The sequence below is a fragment of the Caloenas nicobarica genome, chromosome 16 (assembly GCF_036013445.1).
Source record: "Caloenas nicobarica isolate bCalNic1 chromosome 16, bCalNic1.hap1, whole genome shotgun sequence".
Classification (NCBI taxonomy): domain Eukaryota; kingdom Metazoa; phylum Chordata; class Aves; order Columbiformes; family Columbidae; genus Caloenas; species Caloenas nicobarica.
Window position 1 is genome coordinate 3,712,512 of NC_088260.1, and position 22,179 is coordinate 3,734,690.

The 22,179-nt window shown below is 57.2% G+C and overlaps 1 protein-coding gene across 12 annotated transcripts in view; it reads left to right on the top strand.

The window, feature by feature from the left end:
• The window catches only part of NCOR2 (nuclear receptor corepressor 2), a 226,376-nt gene that overhangs the window by 175,826 nt on the left and 28,371 nt on the right, over window positions 1-22,179 (top strand). For all 12 annotated transcript variants that reach the window (XR_010607082.1, XR_010607083.1, XM_065646424.1 and 9 more), the window contains exons 18-25: window positions 3,580-3,722; window positions 8,053-8,200; window positions 10,201-10,756; window positions 14,880-15,000; window positions 15,995-16,232; window positions 20,736-20,891; window positions 21,375-21,514; window positions 21,594-21,699. Coding sequence is in view for 10 of the 12 variants with exons in the window: in XM_065646424.1 (XP_065502496.1) it covers window positions 3,580-3,722; window positions 8,053-8,200; window positions 10,201-10,756; window positions 14,880-15,000; window positions 15,995-16,232; window positions 20,736-20,891; window positions 21,375-21,514; window positions 21,594-21,699 (1,608 nt within the window). In the remaining 2 variants the exon portion in view is untranslated. The remainder of the gene's footprint in view (window positions 1-3,579; window positions 3,723-8,052; window positions 8,201-10,200; window positions 10,757-14,879; window positions 15,001-15,994; window positions 16,233-20,735; window positions 20,892-21,374; window positions 21,515-21,593; window positions 21,700-22,179) is intronic.

The window sequence follows — 22,179 nt, forward strand, 5'->3', positions numbered from 1 at the left end:
GCGCCACGTTCGTTATTAATGCTCTGTCTAGAGGTCACATTCAGATGCAACGAGCCCCGGGTCAGCCAGAGGAACAGATTAGAGCTCGCTCGCTGCTCCGCCACATACCGACAGCACCGGCTCCCCGTCCCCGGGCTGGCAGAGCGGAGCTGCGGCGCGCGGTCGGCTGCTCCCTCCCCTGCGCCTTTCTCCTGCCTTTTTTTTTTTGTTTTTTTCTCTAATTATTTCTTGCAACGTCGGGCACTTTCTGAAACCGCACAGCCTCCCCGTAGCCCCAGATGAGGAGGTGAGGTAGGGGAGAAAATACGGGAGGCGCTTCCATCCACCGTACCCGCGGCTGCAGCCGGCTGGAGGGCTCCGGCGAGCGAGCGGGAGGAGCACGGAGGACGCCGTTTGCTCGCCAGCCCCGCCGGAGGGAAGAGCACTGAGGCCGGAGCATGTGTTCCCACCAACTTCTGTCACTGGGGTCAGGAATCTCCCGCCTGTGACCTGCTTTCCAGCCTCGGTGCCTGCTCGCTCCCTGCTCTCGGCCGCCCATGGCTCTGAAATCCTCTCGCCCCCAGGATTTAAGGAACCGGCTTTGCTTTCTTCTCTGTCTCCGGCTGCTGCAAGGGAGCGAAAGCAAAATGCGTGGGGAGGGTGTGAGCAGAGCACTGGCAGCGCTTCGCAGCGGGCTGCCGTGCCCGGGGGGGCTCTGAAGAGGTGCCCCGACGCCCGCGTCCTTCTCAGCTCGCCCACCGCACGCTCCGGGCGTGTTCCCTGCTCGCCGGAGCCGGACCCGGAGCACGTAAGTCCGGCGGTGGGGTTAACCTCGGGGTTGCGTGTAGCTGCCTGTGGGCAGCCCCTGCGTCCGAGCCCCCGCCCCAAGCCAGTGTTAAGATTTGATAACTCAGTCATAGTTTCAGTTGTGCTGCGGAACGAAGGGCTGTGCGGTGCCGAGGCGGGCTGGCGTGCCGGGGCGAGCGGGTGGAGGCTGCGGGGGCACAGGGGCTGGGGGCTGCTCTGCTGGGGGGCTCATCGAGCTATGGGGGAGCCCAGGGCTGAGCAGCATGTCCAGGGGCATCTTGGCTCGTCCCTCCCTGAATGTGTGAATAATCACAGCGTGGGGAAGCAGGTGTCGGTGCTTTGCTCTGGTTTTGTTGCAAAGAGCAGAGCAGCTGGGCTGCCTGCCGCGTCCTGCAGGCAGGGGCTGCCCGCGGCTTCCTCGTCCTGAGCCTGGCATGGCCATGGCCACCTGCCCGGCCAGCTGCAGTGTCCCTGTCCCCGAGCCCTGTGGTGGGCAGGGGACAGCGAGCCTGGCAGGGGAAAGGGCAGCTGGGAGCTGGCATCGCCCGCGGCTGGCAAAGGTCAGGCTGTGCTGGGGACACTCGCGCTGGCAGCCGTCTCCCCCCAGCCGTGTCCCTGGGTCCCGCTTCCCTCCGCCGGACAGCACGGCATCTCGGCCACCGAAGCACTGGGGCTCACACCGCTGCCAGCGTTTGTGTTTTGGGGCTTCGCCGGGACACAGCAGACGGCTCCGGCCCCAGCTGTCATGCTCGCTGTGGGGCCACCGGCGCGGCGACGAGCAAAGGGGCTGAGCCGCTTGTTTGCTTTGGACGGCAGCGGTGGGTTGTGACACAGGGGACGCGTTGTGACATAGGGGACTGTCCTGTTTTCCCCTGCAACCTTCAGCAACTGGAGGGGGAGGTGGAGGACTCCTGCCTCAGCTCGCTGTCTCTCACAGTTGGTGGCCGGATATCCTCTTTTTTTTTATTTATTATTATTTTTAAGAAGTCCCAGCCTGCCAGCGGGGTGGCGGAGGTCGTGGGTTTGGCTGGAGCAAGGCTGGGAGTTGCAGAGTTAAAGCTCCAACTTGTTTCTTGGCTTGCCACAGCCTTTTGTGGTGCTCAGCGCCGTGTGATGCCTGCCTCTCCGTGCAATTTGATAAGCCCTGGTGCTGGGACGGGGCAGGATACAGGCACCGACTGCGCGTTAACTCCTGCTGTGCTGGATGCTGCTCCTTTTCTCCAGGACCTGGGAAGCAAGGCAGGGGGGTTTTATCTCTCTTGGGGTACGTGGTGCCATCTGTTCAATGCAGATACAACCACAGCCCCCACACCATGCACTCACCTTGCAGGGGTGCACGGGTCCTGGTCAAGGCCCTGATTTCTTGTGTCCGCGCTGGGATCAGTCTGTCCCGGGGGAGTTTGTCATCGGGTTGAAGCAGAGACTGGACTGGCCCTTAGGTCCAGGCTGGGTTTTGGAGGTGACACGTGGCAGCAGCATGGCTGGGGCACAGCTGCCGTGGCTCCCAGCACAAGCAAGGCTGTGTCCAGGAGCCCTGACGTGGGACTCACCAGCCCCACGGCGGCAGAGCAGCCAGAGAGGGGTTTGGGATGGACGATGGAGGTGTGCTGGGGCAGTACCTCTTCCCACGCATCATGTTTGGTGGCTTCTGGGCAGAAAAACTCCTACTGAAAGAGGGAGATGCTCTTAGTAGGTTAATTCCCTGCTGGTTTTTATCTTGAAGTCGCCGTTTGTGGTAGTACCGTCCCCCTGGGCTCATAGTCTCTCCATCCTGCGCCCTACACAAGATGCAGGGAGGACCTTGGAGCTGTTGGCCTGATGGTGGCATCATGTGGGCAGCCAAGAGCCACACAGAGCAGCACACCCCAGCTGGGCTGGCGGTGTCCTGCGGGCTGGTGACGGCTCCGGCCCCACCGGCCACCATGGGAAGGACCGACCGTGCACCGGGAGGGACTGCAGGCTGTGAGGTTGTATTTCCCAGGAAGCCTGGATGGTCCTCGCCTGGGTCACCTCCAGGAACCTGGGATGGATAGACCAGGGTCCCTGGCCTGCGGGTGTGACTCCCACCTGCAGCTGCGGGATGGCGGGTGCCCGGACACCCCCACAGGGACCGCCGGGACGTGGGGCACTGGCCTCTCTCCTTCCTCCTTCTCCGCCCTGGCAGGAGCCCCGTGCTTGGTCGGCCCTGTCTGGCCAGGTTTGCCAGCCCTTGGCATGATGCCTGACCTGGGAAGCTGCTTTTGCTCCCAAGCCCAGGATCAGCACTGATAGCCCAGCCTGGGACATCAGCTGGGCTTCCCGTTCCATGTGCCACCACATCCCGCCTGGGCTGTTCTTCCCCATCCATAACGGGACTCTGTGCTCCAGCCCCCTGAACCGCTTTGTCACCCCGGTCAAAGTCATCAAGGGGCACATGAGGGTGGGGAGAGCTTTTGCTTCATGGTAGGGACTAAGAGCTGCTGCCCGAGGTTCTCCTGGGCATGGAACGCCTCCTGCCAGCGTCCCAAAGCGCAGGGAGCACTGCTCACCCTCCTGACAGCCTGGTGCTTGGCCAAGACGTGTCTATGGGACGTATTTTGTTCCAGCATGGTGCCATTTTTCCCCTTGGAAAGAAAAACAGCCTCTCATAGGTCATCCCCTGGCCTAGGAAGCCATTCAGACGAGTGCTAGTGACCATATTGTTCCTGTGGAGTTTGGCTTGCACGGACGGTGTTTCCCATCCTGCACAATGCTGCCCTTGTGCGAGCGTATCTGGTGTTAAACCCCTCTCCTCTCTCCCTTCTGCGGGCACAGGTCTCCTTGAGCATGGGCGGAACTGGTCGGCCATTGCCAGGATGGTGGGCTCCAAGACCGTGTCGCAGTGCAAAAACTTCTACTTCAACTACAAGAAGAGGCAGAACCTGGATGAGATCCTACAGCAGCACAAACTGAAAATGGTGAGACCCCCGTCTCAGCTCGCACCGGGCACCTTAAATACTTCCCAGCAAGTGCTTACCTGCTTCCCACAGCCAAAGGGGGTCTTTAGCATCTTGGAGAACGTACTGGAGTGAAAACTGGCTGGGCAGCACGGCTCTGTGCCCTGTAGGTATCGCTGTGACCTGCTAAATTGCTGGTTTGCCCCAGGGAAATTCGAGGATTTAGGACAAAGTGAGGAAAGGCTGGTCCAGACACAGACGTCGGTTGTCTTTGGGGCTGCGAGCACATGCATACACCTCTCCGTGCCTCAGTTTCCCCATCAGAAGGGGCTAACGCTGCTTCTTTTCTGGCACGCGGTGCAGGCTGTGAATGAAGTGGGGCTTGTTTGGTGTTCTGGAGATAGGACGGGCTGCTAAGAGTAACTAAGGATTATAATTATTTCATTTGTAGAGCATCCTGGGGTTCCTGGTTTCTGGCTAATAGAATTCACATGGCTAAAACCCCCAAGGGGTGCTTTGAAAATGCAAAGGACAATGTTCAATGCAGGAATCTCTCCAAGCAAGCTATTACAGCAAGAGTAAAAAGAAAGACAGGAAAACATTCAATGACTCACCCAGGAATTTAATATCCTAGTCAGTCTATAGGAATGAAAGAGAAGACATCGGTGATTCTTTTTTATTAATTCTCTATGTACAGAGATACTCCTGAGTTCCCATTTTTCACTGAATTGTTTTTAGAAACAAAGCAAACAAACTATATAAAAGACCCCAAAACCGATATAAAGACTGGAATGAAATGTGCATCAAACCCTCCAAATATGAAATGTTACATTATAAAGATATCACTGTTCATTACTGGGGAGAATCTGAAATAAGATCATACAGCTTAGCTGACAGTGGAGCCGGTATATATTAATTTACTCAGCTTCCTAATGTTGCAGAAATTATATCGCGGAAGTGTTTTTCTGCAGAACCACATTTTTCCCTGCATCCGTCCCTCCAAGGCAGCCGCTAGTGTTCTCCCGTCTAATTGCTCACTCTCACTTGCAGTTTATATCAGCATCATCATTTTATTTTTTGAGCATTGGAGGCTATGGGATTCGGTTGTGGAGAAGAACAATGAACGTTCAGCTGTTATTTATTGTGCTCTATTGTTTTGTGGCAACAGCAGATGCCAGAAAGCTGAATAAAATAAAAGAATAACTGAGATTAAATTGCCATAGACCTTCCTTCCCGACTCCTAAATATATTCACAACCCAACCGAGCCTCCAAATCTCATCCTATACCCCGTAGTCAGCATGACCTCTGTGGAGGAAGCGCATGGCGAGCAGCATGGCATCGCCTGGTTTTGCCGTGACACCCCCAAATTATTCCCTGACCTCACACCAACAGCTCTTGCTGTTCGTGTGCAGGGAAACACAGTGGCTCTGCTTTTCTTCCTCTTGCTAAATGATAATAAACTCAATTAGCAGATCTCGTTCATTTCCCAAGTGGGGCTCATTAATATCGTAGCCTCCTATTCCAGGTAGGTGTGACGCCGGCTTCGGCAGCGTGCGGGTGACTCGGAGGGGCTGCAGGGACGGGTTGGTGGCACTGAGCCGTGTGGGATGGGACGCAGAGTCTGGCAATGTCCCTCTGTCCCCAAAACATGGCACAGCGCAGTGCGGAGCAGGATGTCCCCTGGGTGGGAGGGGGCAGCTCCTTGTCCCCTTGTGTGCTGAACCCCGGCTCTGGGGATGGGGGGGACCCCTCTTCTGAGCATCCAGCGTTAGGAAGGAGAAGGGTTTGGGTTGCAACAGGCAAGGTGTCCGGCACAGTGACCCTCCTTTTCCGCCTCTCCAAAGCCCACATGGTCCATACCCTCCCACATCCTGTGTTCAGGGTTTTAATTTGAAGACCTGTCCTTTTTCTGGAGAGGTTCTGCCCTGAGGAAGGAGCACAGAGGGGCTGGGGCTGTGTCAGCACATGGACCCCATTTTCCTCTCCCCCGAGCTGCTCAGTGCCCACAGACCCTTCTCCAGCCTCTTCCAGGAGTGGAATCCCAGCTCCAACCAGTTCCTCACCCCTGCAGCCACCTGCACCGTGGGACAGGAGCCTGGTAGTGGTGGGTCAGGGTCAGGCCACCCTGAGGCCTCGCGTTATCTGCCCCGCTGTGTGTTTTGGCTGGGTTTCACCCAGCGGCTCGGACGTGTCCCAGGCATCAGCGTCACTTCGCCTTGACCTTCTGCGCGCTGCGCTCTCTAATCTCGGTGTTTAAGGAGAGCAGGGCACTGGGGTACATGGTGTCCTCGGAGCCGCTCGTTTTGTTAGTGCTTGGAGATTAGGTGCTGTCTTCACCTGGAGCTCTTTGCAGTGACTTCGGTCTAGGGACTGCTAGAGGAAGAGCTGCCTGTCCAAGCTGGGGGTCAGCGTGACGGGGCTGCCTGGGGACCAGGAGGAACAGGCATGGAGTGACCCCTCCTGCAGGGTTCAGTGTCCTGTGCGCAGCCTGTCTCCTCGGTGGTCTTGGCGAGGCAGGCTGGCCAAGTGGCACCAAGTCCTGGATGCTCCTGCAGTGGTGGCAGGTGGAGAGCAGAGACCCCTTGGGCTGGTACAGCACAAAATGAGCATCAGAGTGCCCATGGCAAATGATTCAGGCACCTTTGTGTGGCTTCGCTGGTAATCTCTTGGATTAAGGGTATGCTGCGATGATGGGAACCACCTGGTCCCAGAGACTCTTCCTTGTCCACCACAGTCATGTTTAGGCTCCCGTGTCAGCCGTGGGGGCCGTGGGACTGCTTAGAGCAGAAAAGGAGCCTGTTCCTGGGCAGGGTGCCAGGAGCAAGCTGGAGCTGTTCATGTTATAAGAGGCGAGGTGGTGGCCTGAACGTATCTCTAGATGTAGCTAGGATCTGCTGCCCGGATTTCACATCATCTTCCCTAAACACCAGCAGTGGGGTCTGCCAGGAGAGGGACCCCCGGTGTCCCCAGGGCAGCTGGCGGCTCCGCTCCACCACTGGCCCCGGGCTCTGGCCAAGTCGGTGCTGGGGCAGGGGCTGGTTCCCGGCTGATTCCCCAGCGAGGAGCCCGCGGCTGAGTCACCGACCCGTGAGTAAGAGGCAGAGAAGTCTTTGCCATAGTAACGTTGGCGCTTTGTCACCACGTTAGCATGATGGGGAACTGCTGCTTCAGACAGAAACGTGCGGTTGCTGAATCGCTGCCGGGACGGGCACGGGCACCGCGGAGCCCTGCAGTCCTCCTGAGCCTCTCCAGCCTTCATACAGCCCTTTCTCAAGTGCCTTTTTCCCCTCTCTCCTGCCCAGTTTGATAAAAATAGATTTTGAGCAAGCAGTGTTTCCAAGCAAAAAAGTAGTTGTATTTGTTTGTTTTATCTGGAAGTTTTTTAAAGGATTGAAAAGTTGCAAGGGGGAGGGAAGGACGGGGGGACCAGCTCTTCCCAGCACAGAGATCCAGCAGCAAAGTTAACGTTTCCACCACAGCTTTATCTTTTCATCCATATAAATAAACGTCCTACACACGTCATTCGTGTGGGGTTTGCAGGGAGAGCCGGAGATGATGGGCCTGTTCCTACTGGTAATATTTACTCAAGCAACAAGAGCAGGAAACAATAGCAAAGCCGAGACTTTTCCTTTAGGTCGGTGGGATGGAGCAGCCGTCCGTGCCCTCGTGGCTGCGGCACATGCCCCGGCGAGTGGGGATGGGGCAGTCCCAGGGCAGGACGGGGCACGGTGCAGTTCACCATCGGGATGCCGTGCCACATGGAGCGTCCCCCCCAGCAACAGCCTCCCTGGCATGGGAGTCAAAGTCCTTTGGCAGCACCTGCCAGAGGGGACGTGAAAGCTGGTGCATGAAAATATTGGCTGGGCCATATCTGGGGTGTCAGCTTTGTTATCTGCAGATGAGTGTCAAGCTGCGGCCACATGTGTTTATGTAGCTGGAGGTGGTGCCTGGAAGTGCGCAGGATGAACGCGTCGTATCACGTAATGAGCAGACATGGGACCAGCAGGCTCTTGCCAGCCTGGCGCTGGTGACTTCTGCACGCGTGTCCTTTGTCCGTGCGTTCCTTGTCCACGTGTCCGTGCCATCCCTCCCATGGAGGCTCGCTGGTGCCTGGGGCTCCACGTGGAGCTGTACTGGGCATTGCACCGTGGTCAAAGTTTTTGGCTGGGTGAGACCACGCTGCTGGGCTTTCAGCGGGTGAATCTGGTGCTAAGGACTGATCTCCAGAGGGTTTACCTGGGGGGACAGCTGTGGGGCCAACATCCCTCTCAGCCCTTCAGGCAGGACCGGTGCTGTCTCCTCCCCATCCCTCTCATCTTTCCTTCTCACTATCCTCTGCCTCTTCCCCAGGAGAAAGAAAGGAACGCCAAGAGGAAAAAGAAAAAAGGCGCTGCTGTTCAAAACAAAGAAGCCGCGTTCCCTCCCGCGGCCGAGGACGAGGAGATGGAGGTGTCGGGGACGAGTGGCAATGAGGAGGAGATGGCCGAGGAGGCGGAAGGTGAGGCTGGGGGGCTGCGGCGGGAGGGACGCCCTGAGCTCTCCCAGCTTTGCTGCACGGTTGTAGCAGAGGCACCGTGCGCGGCCGCTCCGGGGCTGCAAACATCAGCGCTCGTGGGGGGTAGCGTCTGTCACCCCAAAGCCACACCGAGGTGACAGCATCCCGCAGCACAAGGCTCTTGTGGCCTTTCAGGTGCCTCCAGCTTTCACGCTTGCGAGGAGCACCCTGGATCGCTGCCCTCCTCCCGTGTCTGTCTGGAGGACGTTTATTTTGGGAAGGTCGTGCAGTGCGGGAGCTCTGACTCCTGCTGGCCTCTGCCATGGCTGCCGGGTACCCGTGGGCTCTCGAGGAGCTTATCGTGGGCTCAAGGAGGGATAACCCACTAACGTTTGCGTGTGCCCATCCCCGTCCTGTCAGGGCATCGCTGCCTCCGCTGCCCCGGCCGGTGGAGCCGGCGCTGCCAGCAAAGGCAGGGGAAGTCACGGTCTCCCCAGACCGAGGCTGATGTACCTTGGTGGGTCTTTTCCTCCTCCTTTCCCTTTTAAGGCAGCGTTTTCCTCCTTCCCAGCCATACCAAAGAAAGGAAACAACTTGAAAGTGACAATTTTCAGCTATTTATCGCTTAGAAAGCGCGGCAGCGAGTTTGGAGAAAATGTGCATAATTTTCCAACAATAGCCCCATTTGACTTTTGTCAAAAGTAATTTAATAACTTAACCAGTACTGCTGGCACCACGCTGGTTCCTGGCCTTAGCACCCAAGCTAATGGGACTTGAAATGGGAAATCTTTTCAAATCGCTGTTGCGAGTGACTCATTACGAGGCAGATTCCAGGTAAATCTTTGTGCGAGGCGATACGTGACTCAGAGGCACAAAGTCAAAGGTAGTTATTGCTCTTCGTAAGAGTGCCTGAGAGGAAACAGAGTCATTTGGAGATTAGAGACAGATCTCTTGACACGCTCCTGAGCCTTATGCTCCGAGCCTCAACTCTGATTCTGCAGCTAGGGTGGGCGACGGAGCTGAAGAAAGTGAGTATAGGTTGGAGAAGAGGGATTTCTGACGAGCGTGGTGCATTTTCATGCCAGGGAAGGACGGATGAGCTCTTGGGACACAGTCTCTCTGTGCCACCAGTCTCACCAGCGTTTGTAATCTGTGCTGCTATGGAGAGACACAAGTCCAGGGGTGTGCAGGGGGAAGCCTTTGGGCAAGGCCGTGAGAGCCATGCCTGGCCAGGACACGCTGAGATGGGACTGTGGAAGTCTCCTGGTGCTCCTGGACCTGTTTGTCCAGTGAAGGTTCGGAGGGAATGATCCTCTTGTCAGATGTAGAAACAACCTCTCAGCAGCACCTTCACCTGCCGCAGTGCAGGGGCACTTGTGCTCCCAGCTCACATCAAGCCATCGATGGCAGATTTGAGAATGATCCTTTCCGTGTAATAATTAACCCATCCCGCAGCACTGCCAGCGCTTTGCTTTCGCCAACCCTGACCTCCTTCCTTCTGCCAGCGGCAGCTTAAATAACAACAAACAGGCGCGGTGTTTTGGGATGGTCCCCAGCTGCCCCGGGGGTGGCAGAGCCAGGGACACAAGTCTGCGAGCAGGGTAGCAGCGAGGTGCCAGGGCCCGGGGGAGCAGAGCTGATCCTGAGCCATGGGTGAGAGGGTGAGGAGGGAGCAGGTCCTGCAGGCCCAGCCAGCAGCCAGGCTTTTCCTTTAAAATCCAGCTTCCCAGTCGTTCTGTCTCCAGGCTTTTGGGCATGTGGTTTTGTGTTTGGGTGGGGGTTAACAACAGTCGTCATGCCGGGCAAGCAAAGAGGCCCCCAGAGCATCCCTTTACTCAGCAGGCGCTGGATCCGGGGATCCCGGCGCAGCTCTCCCAGCCCCGGGATCGTCTCCCCCTCGGAGGAACGAGGGCGTTCTCCTCCCATGGGAGGGGGCGGAGGCAGCGATATGGGAAGCGAGAATCTCGGGCTGATCCTTATTTTTATTTCTTCCCTTTTCTCAGCTGCAGTAAATAACAGCTCCGACACCGAGAGCATTCCCTCGCCAAGGCCCGAAGCCAAAGAAGGAGGCGAAAACGGGGCCAAGGCACCACCCGGGCCGGGAGGTGACTCCGGCGCAGAACCAGCAGTCAAGTTGGAAGAGGCTCCTACACCCCCCGACGCTCCCCCCGCTCCCCCCAACAACCCCGCTCCTGCATCCAGCCCTTCACCCGAGGCAGCTCCCGAGCCGCCCGGCAGCGAGGAGAAGGTGCAGGAGGAGCTGGTGGTGGACGTGGTGAAAACGGAGGAGCCGGAGGAGAAGGTGAGCGAGGAGCCCTGCAAGAGCGAGGTGAAGAAGGAGGAGGGCGAAGACAGCCAGGAGAAGGACAAGGGGAATGACAAGAAGGCGGAAAGTGGCGTTGGTGGCGGAGGGACAGCAGGGATGGAGGGGACACCCAAGGCTGAGAAGAAGGAGAGTCATAAAGGCAGCAAAGGCGCCGGGCTGAACCCCGACAGTGACTCCAGCGCGACCTGCAGCGCGGACGAGATGGACGAGCAGGATGCTGTGGACAAGAGCAGGTAGGAGCAAGGGGGAAAGCTCCTCCTTGGGAATGTCGCTACTCAGGTGCTCCCCCAGGTGAAAGGACGTGGCCAGCTGTGTCTTCATGTGGCCATGACCCTTGGGCCATCGTTTGCAAAGGGGCCATGGCACAACAGGCAGTGCGATGTCCCAGCGTACGGATGCCACTGGGCAATGGCCGCGGGCAGGTATTTGGTGCAGAGCTGCTGAGTCTGCTGGTGGCAGCCCAGCTGGCTGACGCAATGGAGGGGGACATGCCCTCAAGGACAGTGGAGTTGTGCCAGAGGCACAGGCTGGTGCATCCGGGGTCAGGAACCGTTCCTGTCTGAGTTGACACTGGCAGGAAAGAAACCACATCAGGGACGTATTCCCAGTGCAGATAGAGAGTGAGGTTCTCCTGTGGTGGAGATGCTCCTTGGATCTGTAGAGGTGAATGATCCATCCTGGCTGTAAAGGGAGGAGGACGGTATGGGCTGTGTGAGCTTTCCTGGGGTGTCACCGGGTCTGAGCTGCTGCAGCCCCGAGCCCTCCAGCCACCCCTGGGAACAGCGGCCGTTCATGGCCCTTCATGGGTGGCTCTTGGGACAGGGAGGGGAAATGTTGGCCCCTTCCTTGGAGAAATGTCCTGCTCCCCTCCCAGATTTTCCCACAGAGCCCTCCCCACCCAGGAGCCTCACAAATGGGGAGAAGGTTTCCTGGTTTTTAAAGAATATACATGAATACATGCGTCTTTGTAGCCCTGATTTTTCTAATGGCTTCTGCTTCCATCCACGCTGGCTCCTGGCACCAGGTGGGACTCCTGAGTCCACCCCACCATTGCACATAAGGACAGCAGTCCCCAGCCTCAGAGCTGGGCTGGAACTGGGGGCTGGTGTCCTGCACTCAGTGTCCTGCACCCCACATCCCTCCCGTGGGCTCGCAGGGACCAGTTTGGCAGCGAGACGGGTGCTGTCAGGCCGGATGGGCTGTACGCAGCGCTGTGGACAGGGCTGTTTAAGAGAAACAAAGGAGCAAAGCCGTGGGAGGAGTTGGTCAGGAGCCATCGTGCATCTCCACCACCCTAACAGCTCCACGCTTCCCCTGCGGTGGATGCAGGAGCCGGTGGGTGATCCTGTGGGAGCATCCTTCATGCTGCCCTCCCGCCCCGGGGGTGCAGCCCGTCTGGCTGCTGAGCAGCTGGAAGCAGCGGTGACGATGCCGGGGGGGTGTGGACGCCGCTGGCCCCGGCCCCGTCCAGGGCTGAGGCCTCTTGGCTGCTGTGCTCCTCTCTAGCATGGACGGGGTCCAGCACCACCCCTCCCCACCCTCTCCTCCCTCTGAGACGGGAGAAAACCTCCCAGCAAGGGAGAGTGGGGCCAGCGGGGCCGCACTCCTCCAGTTTAACATTAACCCAAAAACAGGGCAGCAGCGGCTCGTACCCACTTCTCAGCTGCAGAGGAGCAAGTTGTCTTGGGAATTACTTTTTCATCCCCAGGTCCTTGCTGAATCAGCGCCTATCTCTCTTTTCAAACAGTTACCAGCTTCCAGGAATATTAAACATTAAACAGGTGTCCCTCAGCTGCTGGGCTGCTCCTCTTATCTGGCGCGTTGGTGAAGCGCGGTGACAGCAGAGCCTGCCAGCTCGGGAAAGCTGCAGCCGGCACCTGGCGCTGCCCGGGAGTACCCGCAGGGTCCGTCCACAGCCGGGTCAGAGGTTTCGGCACTGTCATGCTCCCGGTGGGGACTCTGTCCCCTTCCCCAGTGTAGCTTTGCTCCCTCGCGTTTCCCCCCGGCTCGCGGGCGGTTGCCGCAGCCCCGTTGCCGCAGCGTGACTCGCCACGAGCGGGACGAGGCAGCCGGGATGCCGCGTGAGCCACCCCGTCACCGCATCACCCGATGCTCGCCCGCCCACCCAGCACCGGCGGGGTGTGGGTGCTCTTCCCTGCGCTTGTCAGAGCACCGAGCTGTCCGTGGCATCTCCCAGGAGGGGACAGGGTGCCTGGGGTGTTCCCGCAGCAAGAGGGACGGGGGTGCGGGTCCCCAGTGGCTGATGGAGCTTGCTGGCCTCTGGAAAATCAGGCTGTTGAGCTATGTGCCCCGCAAGAATCGCTGCTGAGGAGGAGAGCGGTGCTGAGCACAGCTGCGGCTGCGGAGATGTGTCCCGTGCCGCTGGCAGTGACAGTGACATGGAGCCGGGTCAGCGCTGCCGGGTCGGTCACCGCCTGGTGAGCACCAGGACCTGTTTCAGCCCAGGGGTGACATGTCAGTGGCACCAGCCTGGCAGCGCCGCCCTTGGAGGTGAAGTGGCAGGAGACGAGCTCTTTGCCAGCACCAGGAGCCGAGCCGGCTGGCAGCCTGCGCTGGCTGCCCTGCCTCCCAGATGAGGCTTGCCCAGAAAAATTGTCCCTTTTTAAAAAATAATTTTTAAAAGATTGGCTTCTTTTGGGCAAAATCAGAGCCCAAAGTGCCAGGGGAGTGGGTCCAGGGCTGCAAACATGGGCTTTCCCCAGCTCGGCAGCCCCAGAAGAGCAGTGCTGCAGCTCAGCACGGTGTGGAGGTCTCGGGAGCAAGTGCCGGGTGTTCTTGTCCCCAGCCACATGTCTCAGCAGTCCCTGGGGCATTGCACCCTGCCGGGACCCCCATGTCCCCACAGCAGGGCTTCGCAGCACCCATGTGGCCCTGTGAGCAGACAACATTGCAGTTCTTTGGGGAGCAGCTCAGATTTGTTGCCCTTCACCTGGTCTCCTAACTGGAGCACCCCAGTCCCAATCCAGAGGTGGGTCCCTGTCCCCTCTGATGCTGGGCACTGTGCAGAGCAAGGGCTGGGGCCATCCCAGCACCAGGATGAGTTTATTCCCCGCACACGGCCCCGCCACGCTTGTTTATTCATCCAAGGGTGAGCATGGGATGACCTTGAAATTTATAGGCTGAAGAGAGCGGTGAAATAACAGCTAAAATAAACAAATCAAGCTGTAAAGCTGGAAAACTATGAACTGGCTTCAACAGACTGGAGTCGGGAAGGAGAGAAAGTGGAGATGGCCTGGAGAGATGTGGTCCCTGGGGTCTCGGCATGGGCTCGGGAGCTGCACACAGCGAGGGTTTGACCCGTGGGTTTCGCACGGCTCCGTCCCCACCCCGTTTTGATGGCACCACGGAGATGCCCACCCACCCCTCTGTGTTTGCACAGGGGCTCGGCGCGGCCATCCCAGTGTGTGCCGGGGGAAGAACAAATCGGGGGGGTGCAGGGCTGAACACCAAATCCCATCCAAATCCAGCCTCTCGTCTTTCCAGTGATCTGAGCGTCCCGGCCACGTGCACGTGATTGCTTGCTCAGGCTTTAGCACCTTGATACATGAGGCTGATCCCGAGCACCACGTGTGATCTCTGGAGAGTGGCCTGGTGCCCAAATGAAATCTGAACTGGTCACCCTGTGCTATAACTCCCGACTCTGGGCTCCAGTTCCCTTTGGGTTTATTCTGGACAACAGCAGCAGATTTGCCAGAAATAGCAAGAGTGGGGGATGAGGGCAAGAGGGTTCAGGGGCCAGTTCAGCTTGGACGTGATGGTCTTGTTTAAGCATGGAGCTGTGGGGGCTTATCTTCTCTGGAAAACGGGATTTTAATCCCATTGTGCTGTCCACCTCCCTTCACCCTTTTCATCCCGCAGCAGAGCTGCCCTGGGTGTTGCTGCGCCGGGTTGCGTAGCAGGGAGCAGTTCCCCTCTGTGCCTGCTCTCGGAGACCAAAACAACCAGGGGACACATGCAGGCCCCCGAGGTCGAGATGCCAGCACCTCCCCAGCAGATCCCTCGTGCTTTGCACGGCACGGTGGATTCTCCTAGTGAGCAACCTCCTGTGGGACAAGCATCCTCATGGTGGTTGCTGAGGTCCTAGGGGCGCTGGTTGCCATCTAAATAGGTTTGGGGCCAGGGCTGCAGCTTGCAGGGCTGGAAGCCCAGGCACATGATGTATTCCAGAGCCCGGAGTCCCAGCAGCAAGCAGCGATCCAACGTGCTCCTCTCTGATGAACGGGATGTCCTCTAGGCTTGGCAGCATAAAACAGAGGGGTGCAGGACGTGAGGGAACGATGGGACATGGAGTTTTTCCATGGAATTGCCCAGTTTACGTGCGTGTTTTGTGCCCAGGTTGCTGTCCCCCCGGCCAAGCTTGCTCAACGCTGCCAGCGATGCCAGGCTGAACTCCTCGCCGCAGAAGCCGCTGGACCTGAAGCAGCTGAAGCAGCGAGCGGCTGCCATCCCTCCCATCGTGAGTACCCCACTGGCGAGGGACGGGACCGGGAGCACAGCAGCTACGTGTGCCATACGCATGTTGGGTTAGCAGCTGGACGCGATGATCTAGAGGGTCTCTTCCAACCAAAATGATTCAATGATTCTCTTCCATTGGGCTTTCTCCTACGTGCAGCAGGGTTGTGAGGATGCATTCACCCGTGTGGATGGCTGAGCCGGGGTGGTGCGAGATCCCCAGCACACAAGGTGCTCCCTGTGCAGAGCACGTTCCCAACTGCTGGAGCAGCTCTGCCAGCAGCGTTTGGATGTCCCTTGAGCTCCTTTATCAGAAAGTCGTGGGAGGTCTGGACAGAAAAAGCTTCTTGCCACATGACTGCTGCCTCCCGTTGCTTTAAAAAGCGATTGTGCACCTTCCCAGCCCTGTGCTTCTCTTCATCTCATGCTTGAAGGGTACCACATGAGAAGCATATCTGCTCTTCCTCCTCCAGAAGCTCTGCTTGGTCCCTCTTTTTGGTTACCACGAGGCAGAACGTGTATTCTCCAAGGCTGACGGTTCCTCCTGGTGCCGTGGCTTGGGCTGTGACAAAAAGCACCCTGGTATGTCCAGGGTCAGCACCGGAGGAGCAGCATCGCAGGATGTGGAGGGAGGAAAACCCTGCTTTGGGGTATCGAGTACTCAGGGAGGACCCTTGCCTGATGCTCTTCCAGTTTCCCGTGTTACGGCTTATGGTGTGGCTGCTGGAATGTAACTTCTGGCAAAAGCTACAAGCACTTAACTGTGGATTAGAGGTTTCCAACAACAGAAGCCCTCCTGTAGTGTCACCAGCAGAGAGCTGATACTCTTTTTTTGTGGGCTTTTTTAATCTCCAGTGAGCTTTGGAGCCCTGTTTGGGCTGGTAAGACTTGTGGTGATAGTGTGGGACAGGTGTTTCTCATAACACCTTGATGTCTCCAAGACTCTTACAGATGTCACCAGCACACGGTCAATGTCACCAACTGTTGTTGCTTTGCAGATCTCTGAAGGTTTCTCGGAGGGGATGTTGCAGAGTGGAAGCGTGAAGCCTCCGGTGCCTCCCCATGCCCTGGCCCTCTACCAACAGCAGATCACAAAAGCCCACGAGTCTGCCCGCGAGGACCTGCCCCCAAACAAGCTGTCGCAGCCCCAGCAGCAGCAGCAGGCAGAGAAGGAGCAGCCGCCGAGCAGCAGCCCCAGGGGAAAGAGCAGGAGCCCCGCTGTCGGTGACAAGGAAGGTAGGAGGGTGTGCGTGTCGCTGTGTTTATCCACGCAGAAACGCTCGGTGCGTGCAGCTGTACACAGCCGGCTGCTTTCCTCCTCTTAGGTGGAAGCTTGCTCCAACCCTTGAAAGCCCTTTAATAGCATCTTGAAGCAGGACCAGAGAGCCATGGCTAATTTCCCATGTTCATTAGACGGTACATCATGTCTCACTGAGCCTTCAGGAAACACCGGGCCAGTGTCGAGCACTGAGGAGGTGAAGATTGCCTTTATTAGCGGCTCTGCCGTTCACTGCAGAGCAAAGGGGCCTGGAGATGTGCCAGGGCTCTGGGTACAATGGCTCTTTTCTACCTTGCTGGCTTTCTATAAAGAATGCTTTTAATGCTCTGCGGGGACCATTATTTCATTTAAAATCAATGCTAATACTGTGACTCGGAGTCCAAAGGTTCCTGTAAAGATTCCCAGTGCTTTCTCCCCGGAATAGCTCTGATGTGGTTTGGCTGCCTAATGAGCAATTCAGAGTTTCCCACTGTAGAGCATCTGAAGTGTTATTAGCTTGAGCACCTGGGGATCAAGGTTAAGGAGAGACGAGAAGTCCTGATGAGACCATCCTTTAAATGTGGTTTTAATCTGAGTGTCAGAGTCTGTTCCAGTTCACAGTCTGTGTCCCTGTCCCTCATAGCCAGCCTGTATTTCAGCTGCATGTGACAATGAGACACTGTCACCAGCAGCACAATCAGAGGAGCAGGGAAGTCTGGCTGGGTGAGTGGGATGTCCCCCAGTGCTGGATCCTACATGAGGATGGGTGCAGCTGCAAAAATGACCTGCTTATGCATGGAAATGGAAGGTGGAAGAGACTTCACTGCTGAGCCAGATCTGCACTGGACCTGGGCCATGATCTTTGCTGGAAAATCACTGCATTAGTTCACCCTCCGGCAGCCAGGATCTTAGCAGCCTGCTCTGCCATGCCCAGGCCCAAGTATTTATTCTTCAAGCTGTCATGTCCCTCTGGACAGAAGGACATGCTTGCAAGAATTGTTGGTTTCTGGAACTTGGTTAAATTTTCTTTAAACAGTAAGTAGCAGCATGTGTGCATCACACCTCCAGAATGTTTTGCATATCAGCAAGGAAGGTGACTGCTCACCTTGAAAGAGGGGGAGTTCCCCCCTGAGAGGTGGTACTGCCACCCATGAAGTCCCATCTCCAGCTGATCTCGTCCTGCTGTGCTCGTGTTTGCTGCCCAGGTGAAACAGTTCCCCTCCATCAGTTAATCAGGTTTGATCTCCTCCTGTGCCGTAATCCTGTGCAGATCTGGTCTTGCACAGCTCAGTGTCCTGGTGAAATGGTTGGCATGGGCAGCGCCCAAACCCAGAGCTCTGCATCGCCGGCGTCCTGGTGCTGCAGCTCCAGCTTCCTCCTGGCCGCAGGAGATGAGGAGATGTCACTGTTTATGGAGGCAGATTTGTGTCACCTAGGTACAAGGCAGGATTTAGGGGTTGGAGATTAACCGTGCCACTCTGCAGCCTTTTGGCACCATTATTAAATGCGAGGATCTGGTACCCACGGGGATTTTTTTACGGCTTTGTTCTCTGCAGAGCACTGGTGATATGAAGCGCTTCATTCTCTCCTCTTGCACATCTGGAGCGCTCTGGATCTTCCATGTTAATGAAACTAATTACACCTCCCTGTCCCCCTGCAAACATCTCAGCAGGTCTGGGGCTCCAGCTGTGTGATCTCCAAACTCCCTGTGTTTGCTGGGTACCAGCGTGGGTCTGGCCTGCTCATGGACCCCAGGGAGCCATGGGCTGGTCTTCTCTGTTCGTGGTGGGAATGAATCTCTCATTTGGGAACTAGCAGGTCTGCAAGAGTCACCTCGAGGGAAGCAATCACGTCCACTGGAGCCCTGGTTTTGGTGCAGGTGTGGACTTGGGCAGCTGCTCAGTGCTGGGTCTGCCTGTTGGAGCACATCCCGGCTGCGGATCAAGGGTTAAAGGGGAGATAGCCAGATAGTCCTGGCAAATCTGTGTACGTCCCTTCCCTCCTCTGCTCTCTGAAGCGCCACAGTGAAGTGGCAAGCGTCCAGACTGTAGACACGGTGCTGCCACACCACCTCTCCACGGACCTCGCGTTAAACGGGAGAGTCCAGCACAGCCTCAAAGCCTCCAGGAGAGCAGCCCCGTGCCAGCTCCGCCGGAGCAGGTTCTCCCGTTCCTCCCCTGCTCGATAAGAGAGCTTGAACTCTTGCAGCCGCTCCAGAGATCAACGTCCTTCACGCCGCTCTGGAGCCGCTTCAAAGCCAAGTCTTGCACACATCCTGGCCCAGGCGTTGGCTGCCTCGCAGCCGCTGGCAGCGGCCGTATCGGCTTGGAGGGCGGCCAGCCCGGCCGTACCTTCCCCAGCGCTGCCCTCCCCTGCCTTCCCAAACGAGCTGCTAATTGCAGGGCCAGGCAGAGGCAGGCAGCCCTGCCTGCATCTCACCGGCAGGCAGACGGATCCCGTTTCCCCTTGCCGAGTCGCCGTCGGGCATATCTTTGGTTATCGCTCACCGGTTTGAAAGCCAGCGCTGTGCTTTGTGTTGATTTAGTTGTGTTTCATTTGGCCTTTGTAGGCGATGGGGAGCCAAGAGCATTAATTTGGATGACGGATCGTATAAACTCTGACTCTTTCGCTCCCATTCCAGGGGCTTGATAAACGGTAATAGGAACTTGCTCTTCCCTGCCTAAGTGCTATTTTATCAAAAGCTGGCTGAGTTATAGCCACCCTCTAATGCGGGGGCAATTAGGAACTGGCTGCGTTTCACAGGCTGGAGAGAAACGGAGGGGAGGGGACGGCTCCCGCAGGGAGGGGAGGAGGACAGGGCTCTCCAAGAGCCATCCAGGGTGCACGTAGCCTTGGATGACGGTGTCTTGGCATCCAAGAGCATCTTCAGCCGGGACATCCCAGCACCATTCGCCCCCGCACAAGCAAAGCCAAGCGGGGCTGAGCTGAAGGGGAGAAAACCAGGGATCCAGCATGGGGAGAGAAGAGGCGGCAGGCCAGGTCTCGCCCCAGCAGGCTCAGAGGTGCGAGTGCCCGGACACCTCTGCCTGCCGAGAATGGATTTCTTCTCTCACCAAAGGGGACAAGAATAATCTCCCAGCTTCTGAGTACACGGAGCATTAATAATGATAATGCAGAAAAGCCTCATTAAATTGGGCCTCTGATAATCTACTTGCCTTGTTACTAGGCTTAGCGGGATTCAGGCTTCTATTTTTATCAAAAATTGATGGTTAAAGGCTGAGTTCATTTGCAATTGCTATTGTTTACTGCCCAGTTTCTAATTTCTGGTCAATGCGGATGTTACACGGTGGGGTCTGGGGAAAAAGGGCAATGCAAAATTAAGTGTTTATCTATTACAAGCAAATCCTCCCAAACCTGCCCGTAATCTATCCCAAAAAGCCTGTCTCATCTGTCTGCTGAGCGAAGCGTGAGGATGCACTTGGGATGGAGCTGGTGCAGATGGAGCCCCTCTTTTCCCAGCACCCTGCAGAGCCTGGCAGGGTTTGGGCATCCCCAGCACAGCTCCTCTGTTGTCAGGCACTTCTTGGCCTCTGATCAGCCTTTTTATAGCCAGGGTGAACCCATCCACTATACCCCGAGCCAGACAATTTCAGGAAGCTTTCCTGCCCCAGCCCTGGTGCCTTGCAGAGGACCAGCAAGCCACCCCATTCCCCGCAGAGGCATCCGGTCATCCCGCAGAGCCCATCTTGATCTTCGTTTGCCTTTGACAGTATCATACAGTGCAGTTGTTCCAGGTGTTCGGAGAACATGTGGTCGCTTCAGGCACTGCTCGTTATTCCCTTGCTGTCCAACAAGCTCATGCCATTATTTCTGGCCACTTCCCACAGCCTACAAATGGTTTATAGCCAGCAACCACCCTTTAATAGCAGCTGAGCTTTCACATCACGATAGGATGCAGGGGTGAGCCGGTGCCTGCTGGATGTCTCCTGTACCCTGGGGGGATGCTGCTGTTGGTGCCTCTTGGCTTTAACCTCAGCAAAGGGTTGGGCAGGATCACCATGAATCCTCTCAGCCCTGCCGCGGTGGCTGATGTGGAACGGTGGGCTCAGCGGGAGCTGCCCAGGAGCCCTGGTGAGGAGCTGGGACGTGAGGAGCTGGGTGCTGTGCTAGTCCCTGTGACCAGCTGCACGCCAAACGCCATCTCTCCTGGCTGGAGTGGGATGTCCATGGGGGTCCCGGCTGGCAGCGAGCACCAACAGAGTCACCAGCACAGACGTCCATCCTCCCCGCTGCGCTTTAAACATCTGAGTGAAAGAAATGGTGTCAGATCCAGGCAGGGACACTGAAGCTTTTTCTTTTTAGTTTGGTTGGGGAATTCAGCCCACATCTCTTGGTCGGGTCGGACTGAACCGAAGCCTCTTCCCACACCAGGCGCTGGCTCTGGCTGCTCTGCCTGTGCCTGCAGAGACCCTTCGCCTATGGGGTCCGCTGAGCATTTCTGCTTTATGTTCCCCTTGCAGAGAAGCCCCTGCATTTCTCGTCCATCGCAGAGGCTCAGAAGCTGAGTGCGGAGCTGACGGCCGCCTCGTGCTGGCCCCCTGTCCTGTCCTACACCCGGGATGTGATAAAAACCTCTCCCCAGGCAGAGCCCCACTTGTTCCAGTATAACCCACCAGGCAAGTACAAGCCACGTGGCATGTGCCCTCTGTCCTGACCCGGGGCTGAGCACAGAGGCTGGCATTGCAGCCAGGATCACAGGTTGTGCTCTTAAATCAGTGCAGCTTTTTGGAGGGGGGAGCTAAGAGAGGGGGTTCAGCAGACACCTGCTGACTCCCTGGCTTTGGCCAGGCATGGAGATCACTCGCTGCAAACACAGTGGTCTGAGGGTGCTCGGGCAGCGTCCCTGTGTTGTCCATCTCCAGCAGGAGGGCAGACAAGTTGGGTGCAGAACATCCTCTGGCTGCAGAGGGGACAAGGTGGTGATTTAAATTATTCTAGTCCTTTCCAAAGCGATCGCGTGACTTGGATCCTAGTGCAGGGGCACAGACAGGCAGTTCACCACATCCAGCCTCTGCTCTCTCCCTTGTCCCTTTTCTCTCCAGTAGCTGCATGCACTCTGCCTTCCCTTGGTCTCACTAATGCTTGTGTTTTCCACACAGGACACCCCATCCCACTCAACCTGCATGAGAGCTCTCGCTCAGGGCTGCAGAGACTAGCAAGCATCTCCAACCCTCCTCCCCTCATCTCCTCCACCAAGCATCCCTCTGTGCTGGAGAGACCCGTCGGATCCATTTCCCAGGTAGGGTTGTGGGGTGTGAGCGCTGGGAACACCTCGCAGGGACCGGCAGCCGCTCCCTGACTCCCCTCTCACACCACAGGGCATGCCCATCCAGCTCCACACGCCCTACAGCTCCGAGCACGCCAAGGTCCCCGCCGGCTCCATCGCCATGGGCCTCCCGCTGACCATGGATCCCAAGAAACTGGGTAAGAAATTGGGAGGCGAGTGATTCCCTCGTGCTCCAAGGGCAGCAGGGAGCGAGCTCGCCAGCGGCACAGGGGAAAGGAGGAGCACAGGACGCGGCAAGGGAGCGCAGAGACCTGCTAAGAGGATGAAAGGATTAGTCTGTTGGGAGAGCAGAGACACAGGGAGCTAAATTTGTGCAGTATAGGAAAGCATCAGCTTGGTCAGGGACACATCCCAGCCTATAAATACCCTCCGGCTAATAGTGTGATCGAAGGAAGGAAATATATCGCCACTCTCCAGGCTGGTAGGATAAAGAATAAATGGCCTGAAGTGAAAAAAGAAAAGTGTTTAGTCTGCGGATTTGAGAGCATTTCTTAGCAACAGGAGGGGCTGGAGCAGGACCGATCTGGGGAGGGAGGAGCCGGGCCCTATTTCCCGACATGCGTGGGTCCTATTATAAACCAGCACTGAGTTTTCAATGCCAGCCGGGTTCCTGGTGC